We start from the raw sequence: 12,010 nt of genomic DNA on the forward strand, positions 1-12,010 counted from the left end.
TTCTCCTACAGAACACTGGGTGGGTTCAAACTGCCCATCGTTCGGCCAGCAGCCCAGTGCCTAACTGTTGCACTACCAGGGCTCCTTTCTGTAAAGGTTACAGCCAAGGAAGCCCTATGGAACAGTTCTACTTTGTAACACATGGGGTTGCCGGGAGTCGAAATCAACTTGATGACAGTGGCTTTTGGGTAATACTGATGTTTCTCAGATTAAGTCATTGGTAGGCATCTTCTGAGTACTCCTGTACTGTCATAGACTTAACATTTTTTATTTCATTTTATTGTGCTTCAGGTGAAAGTTGACAGGGCAAATTAGTTTCTCATTCAACAATTTATACAAATTGTTTTGTGACATTGGTTGCAGTCCCCACCTCAGGTTCCCTCCCCGTTTCCATCCGGCCATTTTTCCTGTCCCTTCCTGCCCTGTCGTCATTGCTTTTGGGCACGTGTTGCCCGTTTGGTCTCGTGTACATGATTGAACTAAGAACCATGTTCCTCACATGTGTTATTGTTTGTTTTATAGACCTGTCTAATCTTTGGCTGAAAGGGTGAACTTCAGGAGAATATTTTTCTTTAAACTCACCTTTTTTTATGTCTATCAGAATGTGATAGAGAAATTTATTGTTGTTAGGTGCCATTGAGTCAACTCTGACTCATGGTGACCTTATGTATAACAGAATGAAACATTGCTTGGTCCTGTGCCCTCTTCATGCTGGTTGATATGTCTGAGTCCATTGCTGTAGCCCTTGTGATTGTCCATCTCACGGAGGGTTTTCCTTGTTTTTGCTGACCCTCCACTTTATCAAACATGATGCTTTTTCACCATAAATAGATGAATGTAAATTTTTTAAAAAATCATGTTAACTGTTTAGAACCTTGCTTGGCATGTAGGAAGAAGGTGGATATAGAAATAAAGCTATTAAAACAAAGCATGTTGGTTCATGTACCCCCTACAACCATCTCGAAGACCACCCATGCAGTGGCATCTTATCTTGGGCTGATGTCACCAGGATGTGTGTGTTTTTACAGTTAGTAGGGCCCCTTCCCTCTGCAGGTGGAGGAACTGGGGCTCTGAGACAGGAAGGGCCTGGAACCTGGGGCCTGCCTTCCCCCTCCACCACACGGAAGCTAGAAGAACCTCAGGAAGCTGGCACGAAAGTGTGATGTCCGCGTGTTTCTTGGCTCCTCTGATGCCCAAGAAAGTTCATGGTGGGGACTCAAGCCTGGGAGTTTCATTGTTGGGCACCTGGAGCACTGGAACGAGAGTCAGGATCATTGGGGTGGACGCCAGCCTATGCCACCGATGAGCAGTGAGGCCTCAAGGCTATGAAGCCAGGTGTGTGATATGGCGCCATGTCTCCAGTGGTCAGCCCGTCCTGGGAGCCATCAAATGCTTCAATCCGTCTTCCTTGTCAGAGCTGTAAAATTTTGAGCAGGCTTCACCTTGGATTACCCATTCAGCCAAAGCAAGCTGGGCTCTAATGGGCCCTGGGGCTCTTGGGTGGAAGACCAGTGGCCCCTGTTCACTGCGCCTGGACCAATATACCTCTTGGAGGCTAAGGCAGAACGGGGCAGCTTCCCTCCCGCTGGCTCCTCGTAGTCGTCAGAGTTGCCAAGGTGTAAGACTGCTCTGTGAAAGGCACTGGCCCATTACATTTTTAATTCCATTTTCCAACCTAGTACCTCCTGTGTTATTTCACACATGTACAAAGAAGATGAGTGTGTATTAGTTAAGGTAACATAAGCTGCTAATCATAGATAATCCCCTGAAATCCCAGTGGTGATTCTAATGCAATTTCCAGTTGCTGTCATGTCTGTTCTGACTCATGACGGTCCCATGTGTGTTAGATAACTGTGCTCCATCGGGTTTTCAGAAGCAGATTGCCAGGACTTTCTTTCACCGTACCTCTGGGTGGACTTGCACCTCCAGCCTTTTGGTTAGCAGCCGAGTGCATTAACAATGTGCACCACTCAGGGCCTCCTCTAACACAATAGACGTTCATTTCTCACCTAAGGGCCTGTTGGCAGCAGATGTGGATGGAGTGTGGCAGGCCAAGCCCTGTGATAGGTGCCAGGGACCCACAGTGAACAGACACAGCCCCTGCCTAGGGGCTGCCCCCTCATTCCCTCTGAGCAGGACTCTCACCCAAAGCCTTTCTCATCTCTCCTCAGTCTTGTACCTGGAAGGCTCGGTTCTTGTGTTTGAGGACATCTTCAAACTGATAGCGTTCTACTGTGTCAGTAGGTAAGTGGACCCAGCCGTGCTGATGGCAGGTGCTCTGATCACTCAGGTGGGCAACAGATGTCCCCTGCAACCTTGGGGCGGCCAGGGAAACCCCCAGAGGGAAGGGTGCAGCCTCCAGGATACAGAGAGAGGGGCAGACCCCTGTCTTTGTCCTGGTACCCATGAGGGGAGGTGTTGGCATTGACGCTTTCCTGGACCAAGTGGTGAGGGCCCCTCCCTGGCTCATTGTCCCCCACTGCAACTTCCTGTGTGACCATTGTCAAGGACAGCTTGAGTTCTGTGTGGACCTGACCCCAGCCCTACAGCAAGACGGGGGAGCTTTCTGCAGGGACAGCAGGAGGTGGTGCTATCCCCCATCCCCTTTGGAGGGAGCTTGTGGTTCCTAAGCAGCTGCTGGGTGGAGTGCTGAGCCCACTGTTGATTCGGAACTAGCTTCAGGTCAACAGGAACTTAAAATGCATTTGGTGCTATCAACCAAGGGTGTAGACTACAGTATCTTGACAAGGGCTGCTAGAGGTTGGGCAGAATGTCTTGGGGTCCAGGGCTTCAGGCCCACTTCTTCCTGCTTCAAAGAGACAATCTACACCTGCCTCAGGTGAACGCCCCTCCCCACCTACCAGGACCCGCCTGTGCCCTGTGGAACAGAAAAGGTGATGGTAATAATGGTAGGCAGTGCTAGCAACTGCCTCTGTTGAGGGCTCACCAGGGGCCCAGCACTGTGCTCAGGGCCTTCACACCTATTATCTTTTTCAATCTTCCAAACAATACCACAAGGTAAGTGCTCTTGTTATTCCCATTTTACAGATGAGTAAGCTGAGACTGAGAGAAATAACTTGCTCAAGGTCACATATCTGGTAAATGGCAGGGATTCACACTAGAGCCAACTCCAACATCCATGCTTGTTGCTAGATCAGCCCCACTGTGTATAACCCCCAATAATTCTGATGACCTACACAATTATTTGCCCACAGACAAAATCGCAGAGGTCCCCTGGCCCTTCAAACATTATGTCATGTCAAGCTTTCAGGAGGAGACAGGCTCATTCCTTTTCCAAGAAGCTCTTACCTTACTAGAAGGTGTACATACTACACAGTGTTTGACACATGCTGGGTGTATGAATGAATGAATGCATCATTGCCGACTCCTGAACTTGAGGTAGTTAGTTATCTCTCTGGGCCTCAACTTCCTCTTCTGTAAGATGGGAATGATGATACTGATTGTGTAGACACCAGAGAGAACGCTTATACGGGGGGGGAGGGGGGTGGGGAACGCCCACTCTGGGCACCCAGTAGATGCTCTGATTGTTTCCATGGCTAGACCATAAACCAAATGAAACCCACTGCCGTCTGTAGGGGAAGAAATTGCTGGGGCAGCTTCGTTGGCATCCAGGGCGATCTGAGTCACAGTCACCAAGGCCACTCCTGCCACCTCCCAGCCTTTCTTCCTCTTGCTGCTGCTTCTCCACAGTCCAGAGAAGCAGGTGCCAGGAGAGACTGAGGGCTTTCCCATTCACATGAGGAACAAGGCAGGACGCCTGCTAGTCAACATCATTCCGGAAGTCCTAGCCAGAGCAATTAGGCTAGGGAAAAAAGGCATCCAGACTGGGAAGGAGGAAGTAAAACTACGTCTTTTTGCAGACGACGTGATCCTCTACATGGAAAGCCCCAAAGATTCCAGAAGAAAGCTATTAGAAGGAATAAAGGAATTCAGCAGGGTGGCAGCATATGACGTCAACACACAAAAATCAGTTGGGCTTTTATATGTGAACAACGAGCAAGTGGAAAGGGGAATTAAGAAAAGCAAGTGCCCATCCAGCCCACTTGCAGCCTCCCAAGGAGCTCACGAGGAGGCCACTGGACCCAGAGCCTGGCACCCCTGTGTTTGAGGGGCTGTCAGCTCCAAGGCCTGAGTCAGATGAGTGAGATACTGCAGGGGGAGAAGTCCAAGGCTGGGGTTGGAGACTTGCCACCTTGGGCAACTTACTGACCTCCCGGGGTGCTGCTTCCTCATATAACCGGGGGTGTTAGCCAGGATGGACACCAGAGTCCTCAAGCTCCATGTTGCCACCATACTAAGATCCTGCCCAGCCAACTCCTTCAGAACCAGACACCAGGGGGCACCAAAGACACATACTTCATGCCCCATTGCGTCACCTGCAGGGCCCTGGGCGAACAAACGGTTTGCACTTGGCTGCAAACAGAACCCACCCAGCGGCACTGCGGAAGAAAGCCCTGCCCATCTGCTTCCATAAAGACTACAGCCAAGAAAAGCCTATAGTGCAGTTCTACTCTGCAACACACAGGGTCGCCATGAGTCGTAACCAACTCGATGACAATGGGTTTAGTCTTTTGGTTGTGTCACCGCAGGGCCCTGCACAGGGGGGTGGGGGAGTTGAAAAATGCTTGTTGGTCATGGCCTGAGGCATGTGTCCTCACATCACATCACACTGAGCCTCAGGCAGGCCCCGAGCAACCCCACCCCATCCCTTCTCTGCACAGAGGCTTCCCCCAGTGGCCATGTGGGGCCCTGTGACCTGAGCTGGTGCCTGTCCATCAGAGCACATGCCCAGGTTACAGGCCATCCTTCAGGGGTCAGGCAGCATGATGAAGGCTCAGGGACATGCAGCCCTCCTCCTCCTCAATCCTGCTCTTGTCCCAAGCACGCTCTGTGCTCCTCTGCAGCCTCTGTCCCCAGTCAGAGATGAAGAGGCACAGGTCCTGCTTTCAAAGTGCTCACCCCAAGCCTCACTCCAACATCAGTGCTCTGGGCTGGGTGGCGGATTGCTGGGAAGTTCTAGAGAGGTTTCTCAGACCCGGCTGGGTCCCACAGTCCCCAGGAGCAAGGTAAAAATAGACTGCTGGGCCTAACCCTGGATTCCAACAAGACTGCCTGCAGACCAGCGTTTGGGAACTGCTTTGGCTCGAAAGGTTTGCACTCGCCTATTAACCGAAAGGCTGGCGGATCAAACTCATCCAGTGGAACCATGAAAGAAAGGCCTGGCAGTCTGCTTCCATAAAGATTACAGCCAAGAAAAGCCTAGGGAGCAGTCCTACTGTGTCACACATGGGGTCACCATGAGCAGGAATCAACTTGATGGCAACGGATTATAAGAGCTAGACAAGTGGCTTAGCCAGGGCTCTCCTGGGGGCCGCCTTTGAAATGAGGATTCACATGCCAGTGATGAGTAAGGACGGGGCCCCTATCTTAGTCATCTAGTGCCGCTATAGCAGAAATACCACAAGTGGATAGCTTTAACAAACAGGAATTTATTCTCTCACAGTTTAAGAGGCTAGAAATCTGAATTCAGGGTCCCAGCTCCAGAGGAAAGCTTTCTCTCTCTGTCAGCTCTGGAGGGAGGTCCTTGTCATCACTCTTCCCCTAGGTCTAGGAGTTTCTCAGTGCAGGGACCCCGGGTCCAAAGGATGCACTCCACTCCCAGCCCTTCTTTCTTGGTGGTAGTAGGTCCGTCTCCTCTTTGCTCACTTCTCTCCTTTGTATCTCAAAAGAGATTGACTCAAGGTACAACTTAATTCTGTAGATTGTGTCCTGCCTCATTAACATAACTAACTCTAATCCTGCCTTATTAAAATCATAGAGGTTAGAATTTACAACACACAGGATAATTACATCAGTTCACAAAATAGAGGACAACCACACTATACTGGTGATCGTGACCTGGCCAAGTTGACACACATTTTGGGGAGACACAATTCAATCTATAACGGCCCCCAAGGAGAATGCAGCAAGGGGGTGGGCGAGCAGGACAGGGAAGGGAGAGAAGACAAGCAAGGATGTGATTTCAGGTGAGGCCCCAGCCCGGCCCCCAGGGGCAGCTCTGGAGTATAAATTAGACCTCAGCATTGTCTCACCTTGAGGCCAAGGAGCTGGGCTTTTGTGCCCTCAAGCTAGCCAGCCATCCCCCATGGCTGCAGGGTGGGATGCTCCCAGGCATTTGTGACTCTCCATATGACTGTGAGGCTCTAGCACCCAGGACAAGCCCCTGAAGGTCACAGGGTGCAGGCCTTCAGGAAGCGGCCTGCAGAGACAGGGCAATGGGTGCACAGAGGAGGTAAAAGGATGGAATGCCAACAGTGTCCGCTGCAAGGAGCTCCCGTTGGTGAGCATCTGTGTCAAGTCCAGCTTTGCACTGGGCCTGCCCACAGGGTTCTCTCCGTTCCAGGGTGGACGTTATTATCTGCAGACCCACTTCAGGAGGCTAGCGACTCCCACCCCCTGGGTTGAGGTGAGGACTCCACATGACGATTCTTGTCAGGGGCCTTACGGAGCGCCTGGCACAAAGGAGGTGCTCAGGCAATGATTGAGCTGTGTTATAGACAAGGAGACTGAGGCTCCAGGGACATGTCGCCTGCCTCAGGCTGCCCAGCCAAGTCCCAAACCAGGTTTGAGTCCAAGGATGTTCTGCAGCAGGTTTTGCCCCAGCCAAGAGGCAGCGTGTGCTGCTGCCCCCTCCAGCCCTCCGACCCGATGGAGGGGAGAGTCAGAGAGTCGAGGCTCTCTTTGTGGAAGAGGTGGCATCAGGGTCCAGACAAAGATGGGGTGGAAGAGGTGGCATCAGGGTCCAGACAAAGATGGGCTGGAAGAGAGTTCTCAGCCAAGGGAGCAGCCTGGAAGTTGGGAAGCTATGGGCAGCCTCAGACCAGCCTCACGGGGAGACCAGACTCATGGGTGGGAGGTAAGATGCTTGGGAGGCCTGGAACGCCGTGCCAAGGACTTGCTGGGACTTTCTTCTGCAGGCGCCACGTTGAGCTCGGTTAGACAGTTCTTCAGCAGAGAGACATGGCCTCAGCAGGAGGTGGATTGTAGCAAGGGGAGAGTGGAGATCAGTTAGGGGCCACAGCAGCCATCCAGACCCTGTGTGGAGGAGCCTGTCCTGGGCAGTGGCTGGGGGAACTGAGAGGGGTGGGGCAGCCACTGCGAAGAGGAGTTGGGGGAGCAGGGGAGACTGGGCAGATGCTGGGATTTCTATCCTGGGTGAGTATAGGATGACAGGGCCATTAACTGGATTGAGGAAAGAAGGGGAGGAGCCCTGGGCACCGACATTGTGACTGAGCGGCCACCCTCTTATCCTGGGGGAGGGGGCAGGTGCAAGGCTGGTCGGAAGGTCCTTCTCACCTTTGAAATACCAATAAGCCAGTTGCCACTGAGTGGATTCTGACTCATGGCGAGCCCATGTGTGTCAGAGTAGAATGACGCCCCATAGGATTTTCCGTGGCTGATTTTTTGGAGATAAATCATCAGGCCAGTCTTCCAAGGTGCCCCTGCGTGGACTTGAACACCAGACTTTCAGTTAGCAGCTGAGCACGTTAACCATTTGCACTACCCAGGGAAGGAAACCATTATCATTGTCTCTGGAGTCTTAGCTGGGACAAGGACTGACTTTATCAAACACCGTCTTGCCTTTGGATGGTCCTGGTTAGGCCAGTCAGCTGGGGCAGAAGGACCCTTAACACTCAGAGGCCCCAAGAAGAGCCCTTGACCCCCACCCCGGGAAGGAGGAAGGAGACACAAAGGTGCCCACCAGGTGGCGCTAGCATTTCTAAATCATAGATTCCTAGTTGTGGTCTCCTAGGTCCCAGGGTATATAGAGTTGAAAAATGACAGTATATGCCAAACTGACTCCTCCTCACAGAGTGAACCAATATACAGTCCCACATACAGTGCCTGTGAGCACCGGCTCAAAAGTTAAAGGTCCCAGCTGGTAGAGCCAGTTTTCCTCCCAATTCTACAAGAAACATGACCAAGCGTCCCACTCCTCGACTTGAGCTCATTGTTCCAGTGGTGCCTCTGCTCAGTGACAAAGGTGCACACTTTATTGGACACACTTTAGCATTGTTTGACTTCGTCTCACATACTTTGGACATGTTATCAGGAGGAACCAGTCCCTGGAGAAGGACATGATGCTTGGTAAAGAATGGGGTCAGCAAAAAAAGGAAGACCCTCAGCGAGATGGATTGACACAGTGGCTGCAATAATGCTCCCAAACATAGCAACGATTGTGAGGCTGGTGAAGGACCAGGCAGTGTTTCGTTCTGGTGTACGTAGGGTCACTGAATCAGAACCAATTCTGTGGCATCTAACAACAACAACAAGTGATTTGTGATCCTGGCGAAGATATCGCCCTGGATAGAATCAGGGTTTGCATTATTCTGGGTTTTAAAATGTTTCAACGTTTCTCTCAGAAAGTTACTACCCGCTGGGTGGTCTTGGACAAATCCCTTAACCTCTCTGAACCTCTGTGCCATCAGCTGTAAAACGGAGGTATTAATACCTATCCATAGGGTTGAAAGGAGCCCTGGTAGCACAGTGGTAAGTGCTCGGCTGCTAACTGGAAGGCCGGCAGGTCGAACTCCCAGCCACTCTTTGGGAGAACGATGTAGCAGTCAGCTCCCGTGAAGATTACAGCCTAGAAAACCCTATGGGCCGGTTCTGCTCTGTCCTACAGGGTCGCTGAGTCAGAATCGGCTCGACGGCAATGGGTTTTTCATAGGGTTGGTGTGATATAATAATATAATATCATGTGATATAAAAACCAAGAACTAAATCCATTGCCATCGAGTTGATTCCAGCTCATGATGACCCCATGTGTTGCAGAGTAGAACTGTTCTGTAGGGGTTTTTTTTTGGCTGTAATCTTTATGGAAGCAGATTGCCAGGCTTTTCTCCCATGGTGCCGATGGGTAAGTTTGAATCACCAACTTTTAGGTTAGTAGTCAAGCACAAACCATTTGCACCACCCAGGGACCATTCATGCGATATACCCATTGCCATCAAGTTGATTCCAACTCGTAGCAACCCTATAGGACAGAGTAGAACTTCCCCATAGGGTTTCCAAGGAGTGGCTGGTGGATTCAAACTGCCAACCTTTTGGTTGGCAGCCGAGCTCTTAACCACCACGCCACCAGGGCTCTAAGTCCTGTAAAACACCTCATCCAGTACCTGGCACATAGTAGGTGCTCACCAAACACCCACATCATGTTTGTGCTTTGACTTGTCTCAGAAGACTTGGGCCATAGGTGAAGTGCTGATGGATGACACGTGGGGAACCAGGGAAGAATGAAGTCCTTGAGAACTGGGTCAAGAGGAGGAGGTCCCTGGGGGGCCCATGGTGGGGGTAAAATCTAAGTAGACAGAGGTGCAGAGAAGGAGGGGACCTCTCTCTAAACAAAAGCTCAGAGATGGGGCCAACTCAGGCATATTCACAGTAGAAAGTGAGTATGGCATTTTCGGAGGCACTGGGAGGGAAGGATTTGGGGTGGGCAGAAGTTGGGGAGAGGCAGACTGGACCACGCTGGGGAAGACCCTGAAGGCCAGGGCTCAAAGCTGGGGTGTGATCTACAGACTGAGGAGGTTGGTGAGGGGCTGTCAGGCAATTGCCCTGGTGGAGAAGGGGTGGGTACCAGAAGAGCTGAGCTCTCCCTGCTGGCCATTACAATAAAAACAGTGATGGAGGTAATCTGGTACTGTCGATCCCCAGTGGCAGGCTAGACAGCCAACCAGGTGAGCTGAGGTGATGTGAGGATGAATTTTGTCACCCTTCACAGTTGTCTTTTTTTTTAATTTTTCACAGTTAGAGGCTGTGGTGGTGGGCAGGGCCTGAGAAGGGAGCGAGCACTGAGGGCTGGTCCAGCCTGGATCCAGGCTGACCTACCTGGGGAGGCAGACAGGTGGCTGCCAGAGGGCTCAGGTTTGCAGGGGGATCACACAACTATGAGACTGAAAGGTGCATAGGTGGCTGAGCAACCCCACCCCATTCTACAGTGGAGCAGGGGGCCTGGGGCGCCAGCTGGCTGAAGCAACACCCCAGGCCTCACAAAATGGTCAAGAATCTTCTGCCACAGCCTCCCCATCCTGCTCCTCCTCAAATAGAAGTGTCCTTCACCCATGAAAATGCTTCCTCAAAGGGCATGAAGCATCCCAGGAAGGCCACTCGCTGAGTGGAGGAGCCTGGGGCAGCAGAGATGGTTCTGGAATCTCTGCCGGCCCCATCCCAGGAGGCCTCTGCCCGGCTCTCCTTCCGTTCAGTTCCCCGCATTGGGATTAGTCCATTCACCAGATGCTCACTGAGCCTCTGGACTGTGCTAGGACCGTGAGGTGTCGGAGGGCTCACAGCGCAGTGCTAACAGGAAGAAAACGAGGGGTAGTGGGCACGGTGCAGACAGAGAAGCCACCAGGGCCCCAGGGAGGAGAACACTCCAGCCGAGGGCCATCGCGGAAGGCTTCTAGGCTGAGGATGGATGGACAAGAACTCAGTGATTGGCATCAGGGTTTTTGGAGAAGCAGGAAAGACTATGAGCAACGGAGGACCAAATAGGTTCTTGTTGGTAAAAATGGCAGCTGCCAGCTATGAAGAACCGACTGGGTGCCAAGCACTGGGCTGAGGACTGTCCGTGCATTCTCTCAGTCCTCTCCTTGGTCCTGTAAGGAGGCCATCATCCCATGCCATGGTTCAGAGACTAGAGCAGCTGGGGTAATAAAGAAGGAGTGGGAAATGTGGCTGGAGAAGGGGGTCAGACCCTGATGGGCCTTGAATGCCAGGACCAGGTGTAAATTGGGACCCACCCTGGGACTCCTGGCTGTGCCACACACCCCTTCCAGGCCTGTGAAATAAGCCATGGCCTAGAAGTCAGGAGGCCTGGGGCTGAGCACACTCTGTCTTACATGCACCATGCGGCCTGGGCACATCCCCTTCCCGCTCTGGCCTCAGTTTCCTCATCTGCGCCGTAAGAGCAGGGGTGTCTGAATCCCTCCTAGATCTCTTGCAAGAGTCCTGGACAATTCCCATTTGGACCAAAGGCTTCAGACAGAACTGGCTACGTCACTGTGTGCTTGCCAGGTGGTATCTGTGTGCCCCTGGGTGAAGTCTGACTGTGTATTCACCAGGGGATGCCTGACTGTGTGCTCACCAGGGGATACATGACTGTGTGCTCACCGGGGGATGCCTGACTGTGTGCTCACCGGGGAATGCCTGACTGTGTGCTCACCGGGGGATGCCAGACTGTGTGCTTACCAGGGGATGCCTGACTGTTTGCTCACCAGGTGTCCAAATGTGAGCTCACCAGGGGATGCCTGACCGTGCCCACTGGGTGAAACCTGACTGTGCTCTCACCAGGGGATGTCTGACTGCTCTCTGGCACTTCTTGCAGCAAGGGTCAGAGGGTGGTAAGGGTTGGTCATTCACTGTACCCAGAATAGTGGCTTTAAAGCCTGGGGCTCGTCCCCAAGGGCCAGGAAAACCAGGGAAAAGTGGTGATCCCCCACTCCAGAGGCAGGTCTCTGTACCCTGGCACTCAGACGGGACTGGATGTTTAGTGAAGCCCCCGCCGAGCTGCTCCCTCAGCCCCAGGGCTCTGCCCCTCCGCCCCCCAGGCAAGTCCCCCATCTGCGTGGAGACCCGAGTGACCAGCAGGGCTGAAGCAGCTCTTCCATGTATGCTGTGGGTTTGGGGGTGGTGGAGGCTAGAGGAACGGACACCACGGACTCCCCCAGGCATGACCTCTGACCCCTCATGTCTCCACAGAGACTTACTGCCCTTCACGCTGAGGCTACCCCAGGCCATCCTCGAGGCTCGTAGCTTCACAGACCTGGAGACCATCTCTAACCTGGGTCTGGGTAAGTCCTCTCTGCGGGCCAAGGGAGGAACAAGACTGTAGGAGATGGAGCCCTGGACTGTCCCTGTGGCCACCTGTGCAGAGGAACAGCCCCTCAGGCTGAGATCAGGCTGGATCCTGAATCCCAGCTGCTGTGGG

General features: G+C 52.6%; 1 protein-coding gene across 1 annotated transcript in view; it reads left to right on the forward strand.

The window, feature by feature from the left end:
• RIN3 (Ras and Rab interactor 3) overlaps nucleotides 1–12,010 on the forward strand; it is a 152,261-nt gene that overhangs the window by 86,157 nt on the left and 54,094 nt on the right. Inside the window, exons 4-5 of the mRNA XM_049899486.1 lie at nucleotides 2,172–2,244; nucleotides 11,782–11,873. Coding sequence (XP_049755443.1) covers nucleotides 2,172–2,244; nucleotides 11,782–11,873 — 165 coding nt within the window. The remainder of the gene's footprint in view (nucleotides 1–2,171; nucleotides 2,245–11,781; nucleotides 11,874–12,010) is intronic.

Source organism: Elephas maximus, chromosome 10 (assembly GCF_024166365.1).
Source record: "Elephas maximus indicus isolate mEleMax1 chromosome 10, mEleMax1 primary haplotype, whole genome shotgun sequence".
NCBI classification, from domain to species: domain Eukaryota; kingdom Metazoa; phylum Chordata; class Mammalia; order Proboscidea; family Elephantidae; genus Elephas; species Elephas maximus.